General features: G+C 40.3%; 1 protein-coding gene across 1 annotated transcript; it reads right to left on the bottom strand.

Annotated features, from left to right (window-relative positions):
- Positions 1-1,301: 1,301 nt before the first annotated feature.
- COQ3 (coenzyme Q3, methyltransferase) lies at positions 1,302-27,122 on the bottom strand. Its single transcript, XM_058566806.1, has 8 exons — positions 27,009-27,122; positions 26,608-26,785; positions 12,773-12,899; positions 10,446-10,598; positions 8,378-8,477; positions 5,893-6,135; positions 3,256-3,415; positions 1,302-2,045 (listed from the first exon to the last, which is right to left on the bottom strand). The coding sequence occupies exons 1-8, from the start codon at positions 27,120-27,122 to the stop codon at positions 1,825-1,827; spliced, it is 1,296 nt and encodes a 431-aa protein (XP_058422789.1). The 3' UTR covers positions 1,302-1,824.
- Between the last annotated feature and the right edge of the window lie 126 nt (positions 27,123-27,248).

Genomic DNA, 27,248 nt, shown 5'->3' with positions numbered 1-27,248 from the left:
GACTATCAGCCGGAAAATCTCTCTCCATCATTATTTCTTGCAGGGGCCTCTCATGGACCCAGAGTTCCTGAGAGAAGGTTTGCAGATTAAGCCCCCCACCATAACCCGAATTGCTAGATTACTGCTTTTCAAAAGTAGGTAGTTCTCAAAATTAAAAATGTTCAGCTGGGTGATCTTCACTGTACATACACACATTAAAAAAATCTGTAGTGTCTTTTTGAGCCTATTTCCCCTGGAATTTGGTTGAAATTGGCCTGAAAGATCAAATTAGATTATACACAGAGGCACGAATTTTCATCTCTTCATTCCATAGTAAGTCAAGTACAGCACAGAAGTAGCTATTACTGAATTATTCTGAATTTCCAGCACTTAATGTATATTTTTAATAACTGAAAGTTAGAGCTTTCTTTCTCAAATAAATGCACTTTGGGGGACTGCATTTTAATCAATTCTTAGATTAATTTTTAATACCAACACTTTTGTTTCCAACAGATAGAATGAGGAGGCTTTGTTTTCATTTAGAATTTAGACTAAGAATCAAATTTTTAAATGGAAGCCAATAGGAGCTCCTGATTTTTAGCCCCCTAATTAGGTATTAGCAACTGATGTTAAAATTTGTCTTTTAATTCTTTAAATTTCAGTTTGCTCCCCTGAAATGCCACTGAGAATAAGCAAATGATAAGCTAAGATGGAAGTGTTTGCCTGAGGAGCGCAATCTAATAGACACTGACAAAGGAATACAGAACACACGTGAGCTTAAACATGAAAATGGCCAGAAAGCTGACCTCCTACACAGTCACGTGCATTCAATTCACGTGTGTCACACGTGGTCAACACCCTCTATGTTCCCGCGTGTCACACGTGGTCAACACCCTCTATGTTCCCGCGTGTCACACGTGGTCAACACCCTCTATGTTCCCGCGTGTCACACGTGGTCAACACTCTCTATGTTCCCGCGTGTCACACGTGGTCAACACCTTCTATGTTCCCGAGTGTCACACGTGGTCAACACCCTCTATGTTCCCGCGTGTCACACGTGGTCAACACCCTCTATGTTCCCGCGTGTCACACGTGGTCAACACCCTCTATGTTTCTTACACAGCATCTGGGCTTTCAGAAAAAGCCAGAGACTCACATACTTCAAGAGGCATAAAAATATATCAAGTCAGTCCCTTCAATTATAAACATGTTATCTGAAAATTTCCATAACTGAATTTTAAAATTGAGTTTAAAAAATCCTTTCTACTTGAAAAAAAACCTATAAAACATTTATGGGACTATATAGAGAAGAATGTCCAACATCATCTGAACTTCTTGATTTTAATGTTTGAATCCAAATCCAGTATATATTTAACATTCCATTTGCTTTCCAACAAACTAAAATTTAAAAGAAAAAAATGTGTCTTATCTTCCCAAGTATAAGTGGTATAAAACTACATTTGGTTTTCATCAGTCAGAAGCATAACTGCCTTTAACTAAAACCAAATCAAGAAGAACATAGATGATACAGATTGCTGTAAATCATATTATACCATACACATATATGTAAGATGAAGTGAAATATGCACACCCTATTTATATAAACTAAGGCTGAGGAACTTAAACTCCTAGATCACACAATACCTTGACAAACCTTTTTAATCCATAGAATAATCCCTTGAAAGTGGCTATTAGATAAAACAACAAAAACTTTTATCCAAGGTCTTAGCCCTTTTTATTGACTCTCTTTTCTTCATGATCCTCTCTCCAAAGACAAATTATATATTCTTTGTATTTGTAAACATCAGACTTTCAAGCCATATTACTACAGTCTCTAGAAACAATTCATTTCTTCAGCTCTTCATGCACAGCTGGGTTGGTAGAGGCTGTGGCTTGGAGCTCTTCTGCTTCCTCCTTTAAAACAAACTCAGCTGGCACCTGGTGTTCCTGAACCCCGGACTTCACAGCATAAGCTGCATAGTTAAGGCTGGTATTTTCACTCCAATGCCAGTACCCTGAGAAAGGGTTGTAGAGCATTCCTGCCACAGTCTGAACTGACAGACCATCTGAACACAAAAAAATTAGAAAAAGTAGATTTAATAAATAGTTACCTTCCAAGTGCCAAGAGTCTCATGCAACTCTCCATATTAAAGAAGCATTCCTAACTCAATAGGCAAAATTACTTTGTAACCACGTAGAGATCATTTTTTTAGTGCAGCATAGAACCTAAACTCTAAAGCAGACTGCTTGGGTTCAGATCCCAGCTCTGGCACCTATTAGACGGTGACGCTGGGCATCACTTAACCTTTCTGAATCTCAGTTTTCTCATACGTACAGAACACATGTCATAGAGTTGTTAGAATTAGATGAGGTATGTGTGGAAAGCAGCAGTGTTTGAAATCTGGTAAGTACTCAATCAATGTTAGCTGTACTAGCACATACCTGCCAACAAGTGATTGTTCCTATAAAGCATCTTTAAAATATTTTTTCTACTCTATTTTCAACAAGGTTACTTGCAGAACCCTTTAGAACTTACTATATTGCCTTGGACTGATAATATTCCAAGTAAAATCAAGTTTACTGATATACTGTTACATGAACAAAAAGCATAAGACATACATGAGTCTAAGTACTCAACAGGAATACCAAATGCCAAATAAACAAACTGACAGATGTTATTACTTGACAGGAATTCCACACGTAAATCGAGTGCTCACACTGTGTAAAGCAGAGCTAGGCAGTATAAGGAATACAAAAAGGAGACACAGTCTTGCCTTCAAGGAGCTTACAGGCCAGAAAGGGGCTTCGAAACACCAAACTAACCATAATAAAAGGCATGCTATAACTAGCATAAAATACATAAAAAGTGACAAGGAAGTTCAAAATATATCCAAGTATGGAGGAATAGGGAAAAATAATATATAAGCTTATATATAATATAAGCTGATACAAGCACGGCCTTAATAGGACAAACTGAGGATGTGTCAGTAATAGACATTTGTTCCTCATCCTTAACCAAAGAAGACTAAACAGCCCAAAGTACTCACTGATCATCTGTGATTTGCTTGGCCTTGGGTTAGGTGCCACAGGTGAGAGAGAAGTGGTGTCTAATACTTACTCCTAACTTCAAGGAGTTTATGATCTAGTTAAGAAGACGGAACCAACATCCAAAGAATAGCAGCCTACTTAATTAAGTGCTAGGTTGTGTGATTAATAATTATAGGTACATTAAAAATTCAGTTAGGCTTGAAAATTCAAAAAACTCTTAATACTTACTTGATTCCAGAATGCTCTCTAGCTTTTCGGGTGAAACAAACTTCTCCCATGTATGAGTACCTTTTGGTACAATACCTGCAATTTGCTCTGCAAAAACAATTCCCAAGGCATAAGACAGCTGGGTCTTGTTGATTGTAGTAATGAATAAAGAACCACTGGGCTAAAAACAACATGTATAGAAGTACAATTTTAAATGTCAGGAGTATCAGTTAGGTAAAGGCTTGGCTTCCCCCACCCTCCTCCTTTCTTCAAATAGTTTAAGTGCAATTAAGATATATAAGTATGAATAAAATATAGTTGACCAAAACAGTATTTTTTCTTTTGGGAAATTCATTATTAAAGGCAGTCTACTACAGATGCACTCATTGAGTTTATGCAACAGTGCTTACAACTCTTAAATCACACATTACTGTGATTATATTTATATTATATACATTCTTCTGTACATATCAAATACTATATAATAAAAATATAGAAATGAGATCGGGCTGCTCTTCCTTGCTCCATGTCACACTTACGTTCTCACATGTGTCAACGCTGTTTCCTCTTTGGGGGCTGAGCCTGTCTACCTTGTTTAGTACAGCCCATAGCTCCCATCTTGTGCAGGCGAGCAATGCCAATAAGTATCCCCTGACAAAAACACTAATGATTAAGGTTTGAACGTTTTTTGTTTTGTTTTGATTTCATTAGTATAAAGAATATGAAGAGATCAAGATAAGCATTTAGGTGAATGCAAACCATTGATGGGACTGTTTAGTCTGCCATTTTTTAGTGATTATGGTGTTTCCTATATTTATTTCCACAAATGGCAAGGACATTAATTCTCCTCTCACTTTTACACATTCTCAATAGCCTGATGGGGATAAAATGCCAAAGATTCCCTCTAAAATAATCATATATATACAGATATATACATAGAAAGAGAAAGATGAATAACCTCAAATACCATCCCAAACCAAAAATAAAAAAGATAAGCGGGGTTCTGAAATACTAGAATGTGCCCTGAAATTAAAAACTGAAATATCAGACACTACTTCATCACACATTGTAACTTTTCTCTGTAAAACTCTAGTATTCTAAAATATCTTATTAAGAATCACTTATGTGTCAATTATATCTCAATAGAACTGAGGAAAAAAATCACTTATGAATATCTAATCTGTGTTCTACAAAACCTTACTCTAAGAAAATAGTGGTGAGCAATGGTCATTTATTTTTTAAAAATAGGCTCTCCATTAAAGCAAAAATTAGTTTTAAATTCTACAATGCCAGCATTCATCACATGCGTGAAAGATCCTCTATTCACACATACTGACTGACACACAACACAAAAAGTAATAATTAAGGAGTTTTGCTTGGAAAATAGGAGACAAGCCTAACAAAACTGATTTAAGGGGCAACACCATGAAACTGTTACAGACTGAAGGAGACTAAGGAGACATGGCAACTAGATGCAACATAGGATCCTGGACTGGATCCTGCAACGGAAAAATGACATTAGTGGAAAAACTAATGGAATTTAACAAGGTCTGCAGTGTAGTTAATAGTATAAAGTCAACGTTAATTTCTTAGTTTCGCGGAAGGTACCATGGGTTACATACGGGGCTATGTCACTCGCACTCTCCCGCGTGTGCAGACGCAGCGTGGGCTCCGAAGACTGAGGGCCTCCTTCAATTTTGTGCCCTAGGTGCCTCACTTACCTCACCCCAGTTCCTACCCTTATTCTATAAAACGTTAACAGTAGGGGAAACCGAGCGAAGGCTATATATTTGGGAACACTCTATACTATCTTTGCAACTCTTCTGTAAATCTAAAATGATTTTTTTTAAGAGTATTTTTAAAAAGCTCTCTTTAGGTAAGGCTAAGCATTTCATTCTTTTAGCTCTTGACCTTAGGGTGTTATGTCTTGAATACATAAATAGCAGAATCCATATAGTAACAATAATAATAATACTCTAGGGATATTTATTACAAGAAAATTTGGAACCACCTTCAGAGGACTAAGTCTGTGGCAAACTATATACGCATAATAATGTAATGGGAAGAACCAGACTTGGAATCAAAAGATGTAGCCTTAAGCCGACACTTAAGTGCCTAGTGACCTTTGACTTAAAGACCAAGTGACTTTTCACATCTCTCAAATTCTGATTTTCATTGGGTCAAAGGAAGTCATAACAATGCCTGCCTTACCTTCCTCACCTGGTTGTAGGTAATATCAAGTGAGATCATATGTATGAAGTATTCTTTTATCAGCTGTAAACTGTTATACATATCACATACAGAGTTACTTAACAAATGCTAAGTATTGATTTTTAAGTATTAATCCAAATCAATTTCTTAGTAATTGTCATTCAGTGTCTATTAGGTATGTAATCCAGTCTATACCAATGTAAAAATACTGCTATAAATCTATTGTTTGTATTATAATGTTCAGCACCAACATTTTTCAAGATATCAAGATACTAGATCTGGAAAACTCCAGTATTGAAGGCAAGCTGAGAGGCAGAAGTAATCTCCAGCAGAGATGCTGTCCCCTAATCCTGGCTTCCTGGTTTCAGTATTATGAAACATTTATTGTTACGGATATATACACACACTCAAAAGAAAAAACAAAAAAGTAAACTCCACGAGTCTTACTTTCAACACTTGAAAGCAGCACTGTACAAATGTTTCTAGATCAATCACATGTTCTACAACTTCGGAAGCTACGACAGCATCAAATGTTTCTGCAGTCTCTTCCACAATCTCTTCCAGGGAACATGCTCTGTACTCTATCCTCTTATCCAGGACTGGATCAAATGATTTATGGCGCTGTGCTGTTTTAATGTTCTCATCCACAGGATCGATTCCAATAACTGAAGCCCCAAGCCGCCCTAGAGGCTAATGGCATAAAAAACCGTTACCCTCAGGAAGAAAACAGAACACATGTTAGCAATCAAAAGCTTATCAAAAAGGAAACAAGATTAACCACGAGGGGACGATTATTGGGGATCATTTACGGGTACATGGAAGTTCATTGTACCATTTTCTCTAGTTTGTACACATGTGAAAATTTCTATAATAAAAAACTTAAAAGTGAGAACAATAATCACAACAGCAAAAAATGTATCAAGAACTACTTGAGAATAGTGAAAAAAATTTTGTTTATATTCTCTGGATATATTTACATGCACGTAGTATAATATTAACATTTAAAGTGCAATAAATGTAACGTCATTGTAAAAACAGCAAAAATTACTGACATTCAAATTTTCTAAAGAACGATTTTTTCTTAGTTTTTTCTGTGATTGGAAATGATTCTTCACAGCTGATTCTTCTTTCAACATTTATATTCAATCACTTCCCACGACATGCCCAAGTTTTTAACACAGGCTTAACTTTGACCAAAACTTGCATAGTATTTATTTTATAACTCTTTAGTCAATAAGTTAAAAGTATAAATCAAATTATTTTATCTTTAGTGATATAAGATCTGTAATAATACACTGAGAAGACTGTAGAACACGTATAGTAAAACCGTGCATATTGACAATTTGATACACTACATATTCTTGATTCCAAGCGATGTTTTTTCATAACTGTTGATGTCAAAAGAAACCAGCCCAGGGGCCAGCCCGGTGTCATAGTGGGGTTAAGTTCGTGCTTCGGCAGCTGGGGGTTCGCAGGTTCGGAACCCCGGGTGGGACATACGCACTGCTCATCAAGCCATGCTGTGGTGGCATCCCATATACAAAATAGAAGAAGATGGGCACAGATGTTAGCTCAGGGCTAGTCTTCCTCAGCAAAAAGAGGAAGATTGGCAATGGATGTTAGCTCAGTGCCAATCGTCCTCACCAAAAAAAAAAAAAAAAAAAAAGAAAAAGAAACCAGCCCATCACCATATGAAGAACACGTTTTCTGTGCATCTGGAAACTTAGCTATGCATCAAAGGCCTCTGTTAGCCTCACTGTCAACGTGGCTGTTATGGACCTTGACGGTACCACATCCCATTGAACCTTAGCTCACATTTGTTTCCTATACTATTGCTTAAAATATCTTTCTGGGCCGGCCCCGTGGCTTAGCGGTTAAGTGCACGCGCTCCGCTGCTGGTGGCCCGGGTTCGGATCCCGGGCGTGCACCGATGCACCGCTTCTCCGGCCATGCTGAGGCCGCGTCCCATACAGCAACTAGAAGGATGTGCAACTATGACATACAACTATCTACTGGGGCTTTGGGGGAAAAATAAATAAATAAAATTAAAAAAAATATATCTTTCAAAGATCAGATCATGATGCAGCACTGAAACAAAAAGTTATTGTGTTGACAAAAGAATACAAAAGAGAGCTGCAGGGCATAAATTTACTATAAGCTAAAGCAAATGTTCTTCACAGGTAGAATGAGCATTCTTCCAAGTACTCTGAAGCACTTAAGAAGGGGAGAGCCCCCAAGCAGGCAAAACTCAGTTAGGTTTTGATATTGAAGCAAGTGCAAGAGGACAGCTTATCACTGCATTTAAACCAGTGGAAACCGCCTAATCCCTTGGGATAGAAGAGACAACAAATTTTTCAAAGCTATTCGAATAACCAGTGCCCCATATCTACATTAAAGAAAAAAATCCCTCACTATAATTTTCTGACATTTTTGTGCATATATTTTTAAGAAAGCAAAAAGTATGTATTACTTTTATAATCAGAAAAATATTAAAAACATTACGCATTTCTTTTTTTAATGAACAATACTATTTGATAAAAGGACAAATGAGCATAAGCTCACTTCTCAATTTTTTTTTCCAGTTATTTAAAAACGGCAGGAAAGGGCCAGCCCTGTGGCTTAGCGGTTAAGTGGCCTCGCTCTGCTACTGGCAGCCCCGGGTTCGATCCCGGGCACGCACCGATGCACCGCTTCTCCAGCCATGCTGAGGCTGCGTCCCACATACAGCAACTAGAAGCATGTGCAACTATGACATACAACTATCTACTGGGGCTTTGGGGAAAAAAAGGAGGAGGATTGGCAATAGATGTTAGCTCAGAGCCAGTCTTCCTCAGCAAAAAGAGGAGGATTAGCATGGATGTTAGCTGAGGGCTGATCTTCCTCACAAAAAAAAAAAAAAAAAAAAACGGCAGCAAAGTTGTAAATCACTTACTTCAGTTAACAATCCACCACCACAGCCAACATCAAGAATCTTCATCCCAGACAAAGGTTTTCCTGGCTGGTGATTAGCAACTGTTTTTAAAAGATTGTCTCTTTTAAAAAAATTCAAAACATATAAGAACAAATTATTAATTTTATCAATAAAGTCTTAAAAGTATACAATTTTCAAGGAAATATTAAACTCTCATTTTAAATGGATGATTGATTTTTTGGGTATTTTCAGCATTAATGACTTACTATATTATGTTTAATTTATAAGATACTTTAAATAGTCAAAAGCAGGATGCTTAAAGCAAAGCTCTTGAAATAATCTAGTAATAATTTTGACTTAATTATTACTTTAGTAATAATCTAAAGAAAAACTTTAAAAATAACCTTAGATTAACCTAATTTTATTTGCTTGAGATATCATGCACCTGAGACATCTATTAGCTACTTTGTTAGTACTTGCTAGACCCATTTCATGTCAGCAATAGATAGGTTATTTTGTAGGGCTTAGAAGAAGCAGATTGGAGATCCATATTTTCAGAATTTGCCTATATTCCTTCCTAAATTAAGTCTCTCTTAATCTTCTTAGTGGTGTTTTCATGATCATGTAAACAGGCATTCAAATCATGTAAACTTAATTCTAAGATAATCATAGTAATACTTAACTACATAAGCAAACATAAGCACACACATACATACAAACATAGACACACACTGATATATACCTAACAGTGTTGCAAACCAAACTTTTAAACTGGACTATATGAATTTTAATTATACTTTATATTAAAATAAATGTTATATATAATAAGGCTATCTTAGGATATCTTTTATTGCTATTAAAATTAATTGACTTCTAAGAATAACCTAGACAGTGGTTAAGTAGATAACTTTAGAATGTTATAATATACTGAAAGGGCTCATTTCAAATGAAGTCCAATCCATTCTCCACACATCGGCCAAAATGACTCCTTTAAATCATAATTTAGATCATATCACTGCCCTGCTATGGCTTCCAATTATGCTCAGAAGAAAATCTACACTTCTAACCATAACTTGTATTGCCCTGGGTGATCCATTTTAGTGTGATGTCTAAATAATGGTGTCACAGTAGTTTGAATAGAATAGTTCTCAAGCTGAGTGTGAATCTGAATCATCTGTAAGGTTTGTTAAACCACAGGCTGCTGACCCCCCAAAGTAGGAGGTCTAGGGTGAGATCTGAGAATTTTGCATTTCTAATGAGTTCCCAGGTGATCCTGATGTTGCTAGTCCAGGGCACACATCTTGAGAACCACTGATCTAGCCTAATAGAATGACATTTCTGCTTTTCTCTGCCATAGTGTTTCAGTGATCCACTAATTCAGTGGTAATAAAAAGGTGCCAATATTTCCTTTTGCTGCATTAATTCTGGATGAACCAGCAAAAACCAATCAGAAAGTTCCTTAAGGGCAGTCTGAGTCTGATATTCTGTGTCTATTACAGTGTCTTGCCCATATCGGCTGCTCAAAAATGTTTAATGAATAAATAAATAAATGGACAGAAGAACGAATGAGCAATTTCTTGATAAATGGAGTCTGATGAACCTTTGCCTTTATCTCCCACAGCAAACTGTAAGTCTCTAAGGTACATGGACTGTGTTTCGAATGATGAATATCTTAGTAGCTTTCATAGAGTCTAGCCCACAAGCTCTGTACAAGGTAAGTTTTCATAAATATTTGTTGAATTGAACCATCTCAGTAGTATTCCCCTTATTAGAACTGCCTAAAGGTCAAAGTCGCTATAAATTGACCTTGATGCCATAGGACCCTAGTTCCTTTTCATAAGGATTTAATTACAATTAAGCTATTTGGAATGCTTCAAGTTAATTTATGAAAGCAGCCTAGAAATTAGGTGATATTAAAAAATTAATGGTTTCAAACAATGGACATTGAAAAGAATCTTCCCAATTTCTAAAGCAAACTTAAAATGCAGCATTTTGAACCTAGGTATAAACCAAGAGAAAAGTGAACTCAAAAAAAGACAAATTATTGAAGAGTTGCACCTTAAAAGACTTAGAATTTCTGGAATGTTACCTAATAAATGGTACCCTCAGGTCGTTCATAGAATGAAGAGGCGCATACACTCCTTGCTCATCCCACCACCTGTGAGCCAGGGCCAGGAAGGTTTTTACCTCACTGCTGTCTACAGTGGTTCCAGAAGTGCTGTACGGTCTTGTCCAAGGGTACCTACGAGGTCAAAATGAAGAACCAGGCAAAAACTGCCACTTTAAAAAATGTAACATGGGATATATTATGTAGAAAGATATTTCATTTACAATTTACTAGATTCTAAATATTTGTATTGCTCACTTTTGATGCTTCAAAACCAAGTTTTCTTATAATCACACTGCTTATAAATATATATATACATATTCACAGATGAAACAAAATTAATTTGCTTTTGAAGTAAGTTACAATGAAAAACTTTATAAAACTTGGCCTTCTGGGTCACATCTAATAATAACAGGCATAGTAGTAGTAGGAACCATTTATTGCGCATTTAGCAAATGGCGGGTACTGTTTAAGAACTCCACATATGTCATATGTCATCTCATTTAATCTTCCCGGCAACTCTAGAAGATAGGTATTATTATCACCCCTGTTCCACAGATAAGAAAAGGTAGGTTCAGGAAGATTAAGTAAGTGGTGGAGCCAGGATTTGAACCCAGGTGCCTCCATCTTCTTCTCTCCATTTCTATTGCTATCACTCTAGTCCAAGCTCCCATCATCTCTTGCTTGAACTATGTCCTAGCCTTCTAATTAGTCTGCCTGCTTCCTATCTCATTCCCCTCCAATCTGTTCTCCACAATGCATCCAGAGTGATTGTTCTGAAATACAAATATGATCACGTTATTTTCTCACTTAAAATGCTTCCCTGGCTTCCCAGTGACATAAGGAAAAAGACTAAAATCCTTAGCACAGCCTACAATGCTCTGAATTATTCGGTCCCCAATCTCTTCCCTCTCCAAATTCACTTTCCACTACTCACCTCCCCCTCCACACGGGCCTTCCTTCAGTTCTTTGAACTAACCATGCTTGCTCCTTCCTCAGATACTTTGTATACATTGTTCCCTCTGCCTAGAATATTCTTCTCTCATTCTCCCTTCCCTCCTCTACACACCTAATTAATTCCGTTTCATCCTTCAGATGTTAGGTTTACATGGAATGTCACCCAAGAAGTCTTTCCTGACTCTCAAAACTGAGCCATATTTCCCTATTTTAACTCCTATACAACTTTGTACTTCTTCATGGGGCTACGTGATCATTTGATCATGTCTCCTTACTAGCACATAAGCACTATGGGAGCAAGGAATGGACTGTCTCGCTTACCATTTCATGCCTAGCGACTAGCACAGTTCCTGGAACACAGTTGGTGCTCAGGAAACATTTGTCAAATGAATAATCTGAAGGAGAAGGCCCAGAAAAGTATATAATTCACCTAAAAAATTTTTTTTACATCAAATGGGATCAAACAGGGAGTAAACAGAGATCAGAGAGACTCTACACCAAGTTCCATGTCAAAGTACATGGTAGGAAAATCTTCTAAAGGTTCTCAGGTAAAAGAGAATAAGGTTGTTACTTTAGAATAGGTAATGCCATTCATATTTTTACTATGTTTTTCTTAGCTACATAGAGTACATTCTATATTGATTACTTATTATCCTTTTAAGAGTTAAATGTCACTCTTCTTTAATATTATCTTATGAATATTACCCTCCTTTTCCATGCTTCACGCAAAGTCTCAGTAATCAAGGATTAACTTACAATAGATGACAGTAGGTGTTTGCTCAGTTGACTAAGAGTGATTTCACATACACCCAATCTGAAAGGAGCTTTATAAGAAGTAGAAGCACGCACTTGGAAAACAGAGCTCAAACCTTAACTCTATGCAATATTTTTCACAAGGTTAAAAATTAATTTATAAAACACAAACACAGAAAGACATTACTTTGATTCACTCTTACTCCCTAGAATGTATACTTATGCACCTTATCACATTTATGTTGCACCCAAATCATTTACAATTTTAAGCACGGCATTATTTGTCTCCTATCATAAGGATATTATGAGGAAGTAAAAAGTAGTTCTCCAAGTAAGATAGTCTTATATTAAAATAAAAACTATCTCTGAATATGGATGATGGGTATGCACTGTATGTACACTGTATTACAACCTTTCTGTGGGTTTGAAATTTTCCAAATTTAAAAGTTGTTGGAAAAAGAATATGTAAATAAATAAAAACTACTGTAATCAAACCACATGAGCTATTACATACTGACAGGGTTTATTAAGCACAATCAATACTAAACTATTATTGCACAAATTATGTAAATATTTGCCACAGTAGTGAATAAACTTACCTGTAACTTTTCATTCTATTCAAGCAGGCAAAAGTCATTCTACAGGATTTAAACCACATGATTTTGTATTCACTGAAAACCCATGGTTTAATCGGTAGAGTCCAACTGAGCTGGTTCTCTGAACAAACTGAAAAAAAAAATTAAACATCTAGAGAAAGCACTGCACACTATGAATCCCTGAAATACATGTAGCCGAAGAAACTATTTTATATAGCAAGTTTTACTACAATTGATAAACAAAAGGGTTTTTTTCTTAATTTTTGGTTTTATTCTAAAATATAAAAGATAGGTTTTGCATTCTGCCATCTAACTCTAATCAAATATTTTTGAAATTATAATTAGCAAAAACAAGTGATGAATATGTGAAAGTTTTTCATGCCATTAGTTTCTGCATCCACATTATGCTGCACAAAATTATAAAAAACAATATTCAAATTAAAACATTACCTTTTAAACTAGGGTAATATTAATTCTGAGATTATTTGTCAAAACGTGGTCAAATTCTGTCACTTCCATGTTAGCTACATGAAATGGATTTATACATATGCTCAACACCCTTTACAGAGGGAAAAAAATGTACATTTATATATGTAAAACATCCTAAAACAAACATTCATCCACTCTATATGTTCAAGCTTACATACGGACCTGCTTTATAAACTAGTTATTCTGCTGTAGAACATTTAGTTGTTCAATAAACATTTAGACAAAGTAGACCTTAGAGCAAAGAAAATTACCAGGGATGTTACATTATGATAAAAGGGACAATCCACCAAGAAGACAAAGCAATGTTAAATGTGTATGCACTAAACGACAGAATTTCAAAACACACAAAGCAAAAATTGACAGAACTGAGAGGAGAAAGAAACAAATCTACAATTATTGTTGGGAACTTCAACACCTCTCTCTCAGTAATTGATAGAAGCACTAGACAAAAATCAGCCAGGATACAGAAGAACTAAACAACACCATCAACCAATAAGATCTAATTGGAATTTATAAAACGCTCCACTAAAACAAAAACAGAATATACATTCTTTCAAGAATATATGGAGCATTCATAATGATAGACCATATCCTGGAATATAAAACAAACCTTCACAAGTTTAAGAGAAGTGAAATCATATAAAGTATTTTCTCTGACTAGAATGGACTCAAACTAGAAATAAATAACAGAAAGATAACATGAAAAGAACAAAACATTTGGAAATTAAACAAAACTCTTTAAACAACACGAGTCAAAGATAAAGTCTCAGGGAAATAAAATTGAAATAAATTAAAATATACAATATATAAAAATCTGTGGGCATAGCTAAAGCAGTCCTTAGAGGGAAATTTATAGCACTAAATATTCATATTAGAAAAGAGGAAAGGTCTCAAGTCAACAATCTAAGTTTCTGCCTCAACAAACTAGAAAAAGGAGAGCAAAATAAACCCAAAGCAAGCAGAGGGAGTAGAAATCAATGACATTTAAAACAAAACAAAATAGAGAAAATAAATCGACCCAAAAGTTACTTCCTTGCAAAAATCAATAAAATTGATAAACCTCTAGCAAGGCTGACAAAAAAACCCCAAAACCCTAGATTACCAATATCAGGAATTAAAGAGGAGACATCACTACAGACCCAACAGATATTAAAAGAATGATAAAGAGAATACTACAAACAATTCTACACAAAGAAATTCTACAAGTTAGACAAAATAGACTAATTCCATGAAAATCACAAACTACCAAAACTCATGCTAGATGAAGTAAGTAGCCTGAATAGTCCTATAACTAATAAAAAAATTGAATTCATAGCTAAAACCTCCTGAAAAATAAATCTCCAGGCTCAGATAGCCTCACTGGTGAATTCCACCAAACACTTAAAAGAAGAAAAAACAATCAATTCTACCTAATGTCTTCCAAAAAATAGAAGAGTGAGGAACATTTCCCAACCCATTTTATGAAGCCAGCATTACTCTGAAACAAAAACCAGACAAAGACGGTACAACTAAGAGAACCACAGACAAATTTCTCTCATAAACAGACATAAAAATTCTCAACAATTAGTAAATAGAATCCAGTAACATATAAAAAGAATAATACAGCACAACCAAGTGAGATTTATTCCAACTATGCCACACTAGTTCAATATTAGAAAATCAATCAATGTAATCTACCATATTAACTATCAAAAGAAGAAAAGCCACAAAATCTTATTGATTGATGTGGGCAAAACATTTGACAAAATCCACACTCACTTAAGATTAAAAACTCTCAGCAAACTAAGAATAGAAGAGAAATTCTTCAATCTGAAAAAAGCATACATAAAAATCCTATAGTTCACATAGTACTCAACGGTGAAAAACGAAGTGCTTTACTCCTAAAATCAGGACCAAGGCGAGAATGCAGTCTCATGACTCCTGTTCAATGTACTACTTACTATCTTAGCCAATGCAATATGGCAAGAAAAGGAAATAAAAAGCATACCAAATGGAAAGGAAGAAATTAAACTGTCCCTATTTGCAGATGACATGATTGTCTATGTAGAAAATCCCAAGGAATCTTGAAAAAAAAAAAAGCTCCGGGAACTAATAAATGAGTTAAGCAAGGTCACAGATTATAAGGTCAACACACACAAAAGTCAATTGTTTCTATATACTAGCAATGAACAAACGGAAGGCAAAATTCAAAATGCTATATCATGTAAAATCAGTCCAAAAAAGAATGAAATATTTCCATTGTTGTATAAATCTAACAAAACACGTACAGGGTCTGTATGCTGAAAATTTATATAAAACGCTGATAAAAGAAATCAAAGGCAACCTAATAAATGGTGACACATACTGTATTAATGGATTGGAAGACTCAACATCAATTCTTCCCAAATTGATCTATACGTTTAACACAATTTCTACCAAAATCCCAACAGCCTTTTTCTCATAGATATAGACAAGCTGATTCTATAATTTACTTGAAGAGGCAAAAGAAACAGAATAGCTAAAACAATATTGAAAAGAAGAATAAAACTGCAGGAATCACAATACCTAATTTTAAGACTCACCATAGAGCTATAGTAATCAAGACAGTGTGGTATTGGAGGAGGGACAGACGCAAACATCAACGCAAGAGAAGAGAGTCCAGAGACAGTTAAAAAAAGTTCACCCAACTGATTTTTTGACAACAGTGCAAATGCAGTTCAATGGAGGAAAAATAGTCTTTTCAATAAATGGTGTTGAAACAACTGGACGTCATAGACAACAAAGAAAACTTCAATCTAAATCTCATGTCTTACACAAAAATGAACTCAAAATGGATCACTGATTTAAATGCAAAACTATAAAACTTTTAGAAGAAAATACAGTAGACAATCTTCATGACTTAAGAGTTAGGGATAGAGTTCCTACATGTGACATCAAAAGCACAATCCATAAAAGAAAATGTTGATTAAACTGGACTTAATCAAAATTAAAAACTTTTGCTCTGCAAAACATCCTGTTAAGAAAAAGACAAGACAAGTCACAGACTGGGAAATATTTGCAAAACACATACCCCACAAAGAACTTATATCTGGAATATAAAAGGACATTCTTTAAACTCAACAGTAAAAAACACACAAAAAATCAACTCCCACACACAAAAAACAAGCAATCCAACTATAAAGTGAGTGTGGGTATTACAAAATGGATATAAAAAGACATGAATGGACATTTCATCAAAGAGGATATACAGATGTAAATAAGCACATGAGATATTAAATATCAATAGCCATTAGAGAAATGCAAATGAGAGCCAGTACATACCTATTGAATCGGCTAAAATTTAACCATCCTGACATTACCAAGTGTGGAGCAGGATACAAAGCAACTAGATGTCTTACATATCGCTGACGGGAATGTAAAATGGCCCAGATACTATGGAAAGAGTTTATCAATTTCCAATAAAGTTAAACATACACCTATCACACAACCCAGCAATTGCATTCCTGGCATTTATCCTAGAGAAGTGAAAACTTATGTCCACACAAAAACCTGCACATAAATGTTCATAGCAGCTTTATTCAGAATACTCCCAAACTGGAAACAAGCAAAATATCCTACAATAGGTGAACGGTTAAACAAACTGTGGTATATCCATATCATGAAATACTACTCAGAAATCAAAAGGAATGAACTATTGATACACATAACAATTTGGATGAATTTCAAGGGTATTTATACTGAGTGGGGGAAAAAATAATTTCAAAAGGTACATAACACTCTTGAAACGGCAAATTATAGCAATGGAGAACAGATCCAGTGATTGCCAAGGTTGGAGGTAGGGTCTGATTATAAAGGAGTAGTATCAGGAAATTTCTTTATGATTATAGAACAGTTCCATATCCTGATTGTGGTGGTTATTACACAAATCTCTACATGTGGTAACACACACACACAAAACGTGTGCATGTAAGGTGGTGAAATCTAAATAAGGTCTACAGTTTAGTTAATAGTATCATACTAACGTCAATTTCCTGGCTTTGACAATGTATTATGGTTAGGTAGGATATCACTGAGGAATTGAGTGAAGGGCATATGGAAATTCTCTGTACTATTTTTTGCAACTCCTTGTGAGTCTTAAATTATTTCAAAATAAAAAATTTTTTAAAAATAAAAAGGACAGGGCCGGACCCGTGGCTTAGCGGTTAAGTGCGCATGCTCTGCTACTGGCGGCCCAGGTTCGGATCCCGGGCACGCACCATCGCACTGCTCCTCTGGCCATGCTGAGGCGGCGTCCCACATACAGCAACTAGAAGGATGTGCAACTATGACATACAACTATCTACTGGGGCTTTGGGAGGAAAAAAAAAAAGGAGGAGGATTGGCAATAGATGTTAGCTCAGAGCTGGTCTTCCTCAGCAAAATGAGGAGGATTAGCACGGATGTTAGTTCAGGGCTGATCTTCCTCACAAAAAATAAATAAATAAATAGGACAAAAGGGTACACTACAAACTACCTCTCCTACCCCTGACTCTAGCTATCCAGTTGCCCTTGCCGGAGGCAACCAATGTTACTAGATCTGTACGCAAGCTGCCAGGGATATTTTATACATACAAATCTTTTTTTGTATCGATTTCTCTTATTTTATACAAAATGTACCACAATATACACATTTTTCCACACCTTGCTTTTTCCACCTATCAACGTATCTTGGAGATTTTTTCATAACAGAGTATAAAATACTTCTTTTGGGGGGGACGGGGGTTGCATGGTAATCCATTGTATGGTTATCTCATAATTTATTTAAGCAGTCCTTTATTAATGGACATTTATTTCTAATTTTTTTGCTATTCCAAAAACATAACATTGAATTACATAGGTAATTTCACATATTTTTGAGAGTACCCATAGGTAAAATCCCAAGAATTGTTGTGTCAAAGGACATGCGCATTTATAAATTTGTAATTGCCACTCCTAGATTTTGAACCAATTTGCAATCCCATGGGTACTATAGGGGAGTTTCAGGTGCTAGTTTCCCCACACTGATAATACATTGATAGTCACCCATGCAATGTATTATGAAACGTTTTTATCTTTGCTAATCCAGTAGTTAAAAATGGTATCTCTGTAACTTTAATTTATCATGAGTGAGGCTGTGTCCTTTCTTAAGTTTAATGGTGCTATGGTCTGAATGTTCGTGCCCCCCCAAATTCATATGTTAAAATCCTAACCCCTAAGGTGATGGTATTAGGAATGGGGCCTTTGGGAGGTGATTAGGTCACGAAGGTGGAGCCCTCGTGAGTGGGTTTAGTGTCCTTATAAAAGAGAAGCCAGAGAGCTAGCTCACCCCTTCTACCATGTGAGGACACAGCAAGGGTTCCATCTATGAACCAGGAAGTGGGCTCTCACCAGACACGGCACCTTGGACTTCCCAGTCTCCAGAACCGTGAGAAATAAACTTCTGTTGTTTATAAGCCACCCAGTCTGTGGTATTTTGTTATAGTATTTCAAATGGACTAAGACAAATGGTCACTTATATTTCATGCCTTGTCTTTTCATAGTCTCTGAACATTTTTCTCATGAGCTTTGTATGTTTTTAAAATTTTGTTTTATTTTTTAATAGGCTCTTCACAGTCTGCACCAAATCCATTTCAACGTTCTTGGGGAAAAAAAAAGTTTGTGCTTCTAGGCTTTTGCTCATGTCATTCTCTCTTCCACCGTTTCTATCTGTACTACCTTCTAAGGCCCAGTCCAAACATCACCTCCTTTGTGACTTTAGGTAGGTAAATGATATATTATTAGAGAATTATGTAAACTATGATACATAGCTAAGAATATAAGGTATTATTATGAAACCAAGCCTCAGAGATTTTAACACAGTCCCTGCTCTCCACGCAGTGATGACCTCTATTGCCCTCTCACCGCCCCTATTTCTGGAAAATTAGTCCCTCAGTCATCAGTATTGTCAGAATTCTCAAGAGCTTTAAAAATCACTTCATTACAACTGACAGAGACTAACTGAGTCTGTATTAACAAATAGGATGTTACCAATTCCTTCTCTACGTTGAATCTGTGATCATTCTGGCATTTGAGATTTTAAAGGAATGGGGGGAAATTTCATTTAATTCATTCAAAAAGTCATGTATCCAGCGCCTAATAGGTACCACGCTGACAGTGAACAAGACCTCTATCCTGCCAGTACCGGAGTTCCAGCAATCATCGATTGTCTGGATTACTCTGAGGCCGCCCTGAGCCTAGTCTTGCCTGCTTCCATGCCACTTTCTACACAGCTGACAAGTGTTACTTCTTAAATACAAGTCTGATTATGCTGCTCCTTCAGAATTTCCCACTATCCGCAAGATAAAGTCAATCTCATGGAGGTGTACGTGGCCTTTTGTGGACTTGTCATGACCTAAAAAGTCTCCTGTCTCATCCCTTGCCACCCTCCACCCTCATCTCCAGCCTCCATCCACACTCTACTTTTCTTTTTTTTAAAACATTTTTATTTATTTATTTATTTAGTGAGGAAGATCAGCCATGAGCTAACATCCATGCCAATCCTCCTCTTTTTGCTGAGGAAGACTGGCCCTGAGCTAACATCCGTGCCCATCTTTCTCCACTTCATGTGGGACGCCGCCACAGCATGGCCTGACAAGCAGTGTGACAGTTTGCGCCTGGGATCCGAACCCGGGCCGCCAGCAGTGGAGCACGGGCACTTAACCGCTACGCCATGGAGCCGGCCCCCACACTCTGCCTTTCAAGGAACACTTTGCAGTTTCTCAGAAACCGCCTCACAGATACTCAAGCGGTCCCTTAGCCACTCCAACTGCTTCTAAAACTGGCCAACACCTTCAAGACAGCTCCCTAAATACATTGTTTACGAAATTTCCCTGGGCCGGCCCTGTGGCTTAGCGGTTAAGTGCGTGCGCTCTGATGCAGGCTGCCCGGGTTCGGATCCCAGGCGTGCACAGACGCACTGCTTCTCCGGCCATGCTGAGGCCGCGTCCCACATACAGCAACTAGAAGGATGTGCAACTATGACTTACAACTATCGCCTGGGGCTTTAGGGGAAAAAAAAAAAAATTTCCCTGATCTCAAATATGTGTTAGATACTTCTTCTAGGTTCACTCCCAAAATTTTGAAATATTTATATTGTATTTTTTCTAAATTTCTGATTATAAAAGATACGTTTACTGGGGAAAAAAAAAACTCCGAAAAGTATATAAAGAATAATAAAATGATAGATCACCTACTCCCCCACATATTCACTGCTAAAATTTTGATGTATCTCTATTCTCTATATCTCCATCTGTACGTCTTAGTTCATAATACATACTGATTTGTAACTTTTCTTAACACTACATCCTAATCATTTTTCCATGTGGACACATAGTGATTTAAATCATTTTTATTGGTTGCACTATTGTTCACAGTATGAGATTACCAAGCTTTTCAACTCTTTCAGTGGGCCTTTAAGTTTCCCACTTTTTTGTTCATTATATCTTGATCTTAGCTCTATCCTAAGATTTTTTAAAGAGACCCTTGTATCATTCATTTAAAATTTCCCAGTGCCTGACATACAGTATTTGTTAAGTGAGTTTCACATAAAGGATGAACGTAACTTTCTGGTTAATATTGGGAGTTAAATAATTGTAGAGCCTGGGCCTTGCTTGCTCAGCAAGAGCCCACAAGCCCATTGCAACCATGTGTCCTTCTGGCTCTCTTCTGGGCAGGACGCCCAGCTGCTGGGATTTGTAACAATCCAGGCCCTGGCCAGCCCCGATCTTACCTTATCTCACTTGAAGAACATCACATCTTAAAGGGACACAGAGCCCCTCCACGTGAGCTGCTGATCCTGGGAACGCTGGTCGTACCAGGGGCAGCCCCTCTTTGCAAGCATATAGCCTTTGTGTCCCCTGCCTATATAAGCAACCCCCTCCCCGCCCACGGTTGGGGGTGCACATTGCTGTCCAGCCGGCCCCCACTGGACCTCCCTGTAGGTAACTCCCAATAAACCTCTGTCTCGTCCCTGTCTCCGGGTCTTTTCTTTGGTCTCTCCGCAACCTGTCCGGCACTGCTCACCCAACTGGGCGTGCGGCCAGACAACTGGCGAGCCAGCCAGGAGACCAAAGAAATCCCCGTGAGTGCCGAGACTATGGGGGATGGGAAGGGGAAAGGGGGGGGGATGCCAGGTTGGCCGATGTCCTCCCTGTGGGGGCCGGTCACCATTATCCTTGATGGATGGGGCCCACTGCGTGAGTACGGGGATGCCCTGAAAATGCCAAAGGGCCTAGGGGAAGTCCTGGGCATGAGAAATGTAGAAAAGAAAAACTCAGAGGCCCAGGTCGTTGCTAGAGCCGTGGGGTGGCCCCTCCTCACTGTGGGATGGCTTGCGACGAAGAGAGGGGAAGTCCTGAGCATGAGAAATGATGAGGAAAAGAAGCCAGAGCCCAGGCGGTAGCTGCAACGGTGGGGTGGCCCCTCCTCACTGCGGCGAAGCTCACAAGAGAAGCTGAGATGGAAGCAAGAGCCAAGGTGAGGCAGCTACAAGAGGAACTGAAGTTAGAAAGAGAGGCTCCACTGGTTCCAGCCAGGACAACGGAGGCGCTGTCGAGTCTGATGAGAAAATAGAGATCCTAGCCTGTCGTTTTGCTAAGATCAAGGGATGACTGATAGAAACGGGAAACAAATTCAGGCAGAAGGGGAGGGAAAGCATCCCAGGGTGGCTTTTGTATCTCTGGGATACGGGGGCAGAAGGCATTTTGCTGTCAGGGTGGAAATGAGCAAAATGGCTTCCTCATTTCTCACCCCACCCTGTGGCAACGCCTCTATAGCGCCACCCGGTGGACAAAACCCCCTGGTGTTGCCTTGTTCCATTACATTGATGATGTCACGTTAACCTCTGAGTCTTTTCCAGATCTCCAGGAAGCCTCCCGCTCCCTTGTCACAGTGAACGACAACAAAGTGCAAGGGCCTGGGTTGTCTGTCAAATACTTGGGTGTTGTGTGGTCGGGTAAGACAAAAGTGGTTCCTGCTGCTGTGATAGATAAGACACAAGCTGTCTAATCCTCTTTATAAGTTGGTGCGAAAGGGTGTCATCTGCGACTGGGGGACTACAGAGCAGGAGGCCTTCACCCAAGCCGAAGTAGCAGTGAAACCAATCCAGTCCTTGGGTGTTTTAACACAAGGACAACCATGCGAATTGGACAATTCCAGTTACCCAGAGGGGTTCGGGTGGGGTCTCTGGCAGAAGCGAGGCAATAAACAAGTGCCCCTTGGCTTCCAATCCCAATTGTGCAAAGGGGCTGAAAACCAGTATAACGCCCTGAAACAACTGTGTTCTGCTTACCCGGCCCTCCAGCAGGTGGAGCCCATAACCTGTTCCCTGCTGGTCATAGTCCCTACTCATCTGCCCATTGTGGGGTGGCTGCAGGATGCTTCCCAAAAGCCCCACTAGGGAAGAGCCCAAACACAGACATTGGCAAAGTGGCACACATACTTACAACAACGAGGGACCCTGACCAGTAGTCCCCTAAGTGCAGAACTGCACGCCATCCTGGGACCAGTAACATACACCACAGAAGAAACCACCCCCTTAGACGAGGTGCCCATGCCTGAAACCCTGCCAAATGTATGGGAACGAGAAGGACCAATCCCGGCAGAGGCCTGGTACACAGCTCCACAAGGGGCAACTCCCCCAGTGGACAGCAGTGGCCATCCAGCCTTTGACCGACAGCACGTGGTTGGACTCTGGCTCTGGGTACAGTAGTCGATGGACCGAATTGAGGGCCGCCTGGATGGCTGACTCGTGAGCCTGATCCAGTACGTCTGTGCGTGGACAGCTGGGCAGTCTGTAAAGGGCTCACTCTGTGGATGGCACAATGGGTATGACAAAAGTGGACTATTAATGGTTGCCCATTGTTGGGGGCAGAACTCTGGGATGATATCCGGCAGCGCATGCAGGGAATGATGATAACAGTATACCATGTGTCTGCACATAAGGCGACAACACCACCGGGAAACCAACAAGCAGACGAATTAGCTCGGATTCATCTGGAAGAAGTACCAGCCGAAAGAATGGCAGAATGGCTACACAAAAAGACTGGACACAAAAAACAAAGGACCTTGTGGGCTACTGTCAAGGCCTGTGGCCTCCCCCTATGCTATGCTGATATGGTACAGGGCTGTCAGATGTGCCCTTCTTGTTCCTTGTAAAGACCCTGGGCCATTCTCTGGGACACAGGCCAAGTTGCCAGAGGCAAGCAGCCTGCTCAACGCTGGCAGGGGGACTACATCCGCCCTTGCCTCTTTCTGATGGCTGCTGGTATGCCCTTACCTGTGTGGACATGTATACAGGACTGCTACAGGCATACCCAGCCAGAGGGCCACACAAAAGACCACCATAAGAGGCCTGGAACACCTCTGCACCACATACAGTGTTCTCATGGACATTGACAGTGACCAAGGTATGCACTTTACTGGACACGAGGTACAGACGTGGGCTGATCAAATGGACATACATTGGCATTTTCACCTGCCAAACAACCCCACGTCTGTGGGGCTGGTGAAATGAATGAATGGCTTACTGAAACAACAACTGAGGACAGAAGACAGGACCCTAGACCACTGGATGAGACGGCTGACAACTGCAATATGTCAACTGAATGAACATGAGAGTGCCCGGCCCAGTGCCTATCAGATGTTGACTCAAGGACCTGATACGACAGCACGTCTACAGACAAGAGCTAGTCAAGGAGAGAAACTACAACCACAGATGGGCACTCAGAACAACGTGCTTTTGCCTCTGCCACGAGAACTCCCTACCAGGACCCACATGGTCACTTGGCCCTGGGACTGGCAGGTGGGGCCCCACTGGTGTGGTCTCTTAGCCCCTTGAGGTACAGGCTTAGAACGGGATATCACAGTAACACCCTTCATTGTGGGGAGGCCACCCAAAACCTCCAAACTTACTAATCCAGGGCCTCCAGTTCCCCAAGGTACAGTCATCCTTTCCCTGTGGTGCGTTGTTCCTCCCTTATCCTATATCACTGCAGCCACGTGTCTTGTTGGATGGTCATGACCTCCCTGTTCTAGTTCCCTCTAAACATCTTACTTTCGTCCTTAGGACAACGTCTGCCAACCTTTTCGCTGCTTGGGCACACACCGTTGCTGACATACAAAATCACTCCAACTGCTGGGTATGCCGTGAACTGCCTCTCTCTTCAGCCACAGGGTTACCATGGCGTCCCCAAGCTGCCAGCACCTCTGACGGGAGAGCCCTGCGAGAGTGGAGGAACGCCACCCACTTTCCCATTTCTACTCTCCTCCAGCCAAGTAACCTGTCCTTGCCCTCTTATGCCGCCTCTCGAAAGTATATCTTCCAGCTTGTGCATGAGCAGTGCCCAAAGGCAGGGCACTCTGTGTTTGATGGTGTAGGATAGTTAACTGCTATACAAATAGAATTAAGAGGTTCTCTTCCCTGGTGCATTGAATGTCACAATAACTCTGCACCACCAAATGAAAGTATCTCAAAAAATGTGGGGTGGACACCTAAAGCAATGTGTAACCAAACAATCATCATTGCTGCTGACATGTGGCTGAGAAGACAAAAATAACACCATCAGAGGAGCCTATGCCTCTCCTCAGGGGTGGTTGTAGGCTTGTGGCGCTCACGGCTGGCCTTATCTGCCTTATAATTGGACTGGCAGAGGCACATGGGGGGTGCCCCTACATCCCCGCACGCATCCTGTCTTCCCTTCAACAGCTTCCTTCTAATTGGGAGCAGTCTGTGCACACCATCGTGTGTGATGCGCTGCAGGGTGGTTTTACCCCCTCACTATCTTTTTCCCACCAGCTGCAGCTATTGATGTAGAAGGCAAGCGTCTGCCCTAGCGCAACATGTGGCAACAGCTCTAAACAACACTGGACACATAACACTTTTGAATGAAGAAACATCCCAAATGAGACGCGTAGTGTTACACAATAGAATGGCTCTGGACATGCTCCCTGCTGCCCAGGGAGTGACCTGTGCTCTCATAAAGCTAGAATGTTGTGTCTATATCCAGAACTATGCTCCTAACATTTCTTCCGCAATGGCCTCCTTATGCACCCATATACAGGCTACTGAAGCCCTGCCCACTGTCCCGGTCTCTGCTTGGATTCAATTCCTCCCCTCAACCTGGCGAAAGGTCTTCTTTGGCATTCTTGCCTTCTTATTATTCATTTTGTTCTCTTGCTGTGCTCTCTATGGCTGTTGTGGTATCTGGTTACAATGCTCCTCTATGTGTCTGGCTCAGGGGACTCCGGGGAAGAATGATGCCATAAGATTGTGAGGGCCACTGGGACACATGGAGGGTGGAGCGTAGGGCCTGGGTCTTGCTTGCTCAGCAAGAGCCCACAAGCCCATTGCAACCATGTGTCCTTCTGGCTCCCTTCTGGGCAGGACACCCAGCTGCTGGGATTTGTAACAATCCAGGCCCTGGCCAGCCCCGATCTTACCTTATCTCACTTGAAGAACTCCACGTCTTTAAGACACAGAGCCCCCCAAAGTGACCTACTGATCCTGGGAACGCTGGTCGTACCAGGGGCAGCCCCTTGGCAAGCATATAGCTTTTGTGTCCCCTGCCTGTATAAGCAACCCCCTCCCCGCCCGCGGTTGGGGGTGCACATTGCTGCCCAGCCGGCCCCCACTGGACCTCCCTGTAGGTAACTCCCAATAAACCTCTGTCTCCGTCGCCATCTCCGGGTCTTTTCTTCATGTCTCCACAACCTGTCCCACAATGCTCACCCAGCTGCGCGTGCGGCCAGACAATAATCAAACTGGCCTCTACAAGTATCAGATTCAGTGCGTTATTTTCTTGATCCTATTTGCCAATACAGTCTGTTGAGTTAATCTATTAATCAAAATGTAGTACAGCTGCCCTCAATTCTTGCTGAAAAAAGGCAAGCTATGTGTAAACAAAACATAAACACAACGCTATCAGTTAACTGCGAGACAGCAGCTGGTGTCCTTCCAAGGGCAAGAGAACAAGCCCACGACCTTGAGACTCGGCAGGCAGAGCGGTCGCCGGCGCCCGACGGAGGAGCGCAACCCGAACGCGACGCAGGCCGCTGGACACACGGCGGCGGCCCGGGCCGCGCCCTCCTCGGCCGGGACCACTCGTCCTCAGCTTTCTCTCCCAGCCTCTGGGAAGCGGACGGGAGTTCCCAGGCCGGGCGGGCGCTCAGCGGACAGCAAGGCCGGGGCCGAAGGTACAGGTCTCGCGCGGACCCCGCGCGGAGCACAGCGACAGCCCACGGCCCTGTCACGCGCCTGCGCAGAACAGCCGCTGCGCACGGTGGGCTGCGAGCGCGGGACCTCCACACACACTCACCTGCCGACTTGGTTAAGCGAGGACAGTCAGGCCGTGCGTCCCGAAACCCAGACCCAAGCACTGCTGAAAAACGACTCCCGGAAGAGATCAGCTTGCGGCCTCCCCTCACGGCCACAGAAAGGATCCCCCTCCTTTCCGGTCCCTCCCGCAAAAGATCCCCAACACAGAGGTTCCGAGATCACTCTTGCACCATTTGGAGCCAGCCTAATCATGGTTGCATTAATAATGGGTTACATATGTGTGGCTCTGGTTACTCTTCACGCTCAACATGTCAAATTGTGCATGCAATTAACTCTAGACTCTGTCAAATTGTGCATGCAATTAACTCCAGACCGTTTCTATTATCATAAACGAACTTCAGGTTCCTCTATTTTGCCTATTCCTATATGACCACCTCAAACCTCGTGGCCAAAGTCGCCATCAATCATGCTACTACTTCGCTCTACATGATCTAGCTTTTGGTCCCCTGTAGCTGTAATTACTTCATATTTATAACAGATGTCTCCCAAGGACATTTATACTCCTTGTAAGACACTGGCCCTTAGAATCACAAAAGCATGGATGCACTTCTTTCCTAACAGTAAAATTGTGTCCACTTTCAAGGCACTCAAATATCACAGAGGGTCAGAAGTCTAAATTGA

The sequence above is a fragment of the Diceros bicornis genome, chromosome 23, assembly GCF_020826845.1.
Source record: "Diceros bicornis minor isolate mBicDic1 chromosome 23, mDicBic1.mat.cur, whole genome shotgun sequence".
Taxonomy (NCBI): domain Eukaryota; kingdom Metazoa; phylum Chordata; class Mammalia; order Perissodactyla; family Rhinocerotidae; genus Diceros; species Diceros bicornis.
Note: the sequence above shows the minus strand (reverse complement) of the source record. Positions and strands in the feature narration are given on the sequence as shown.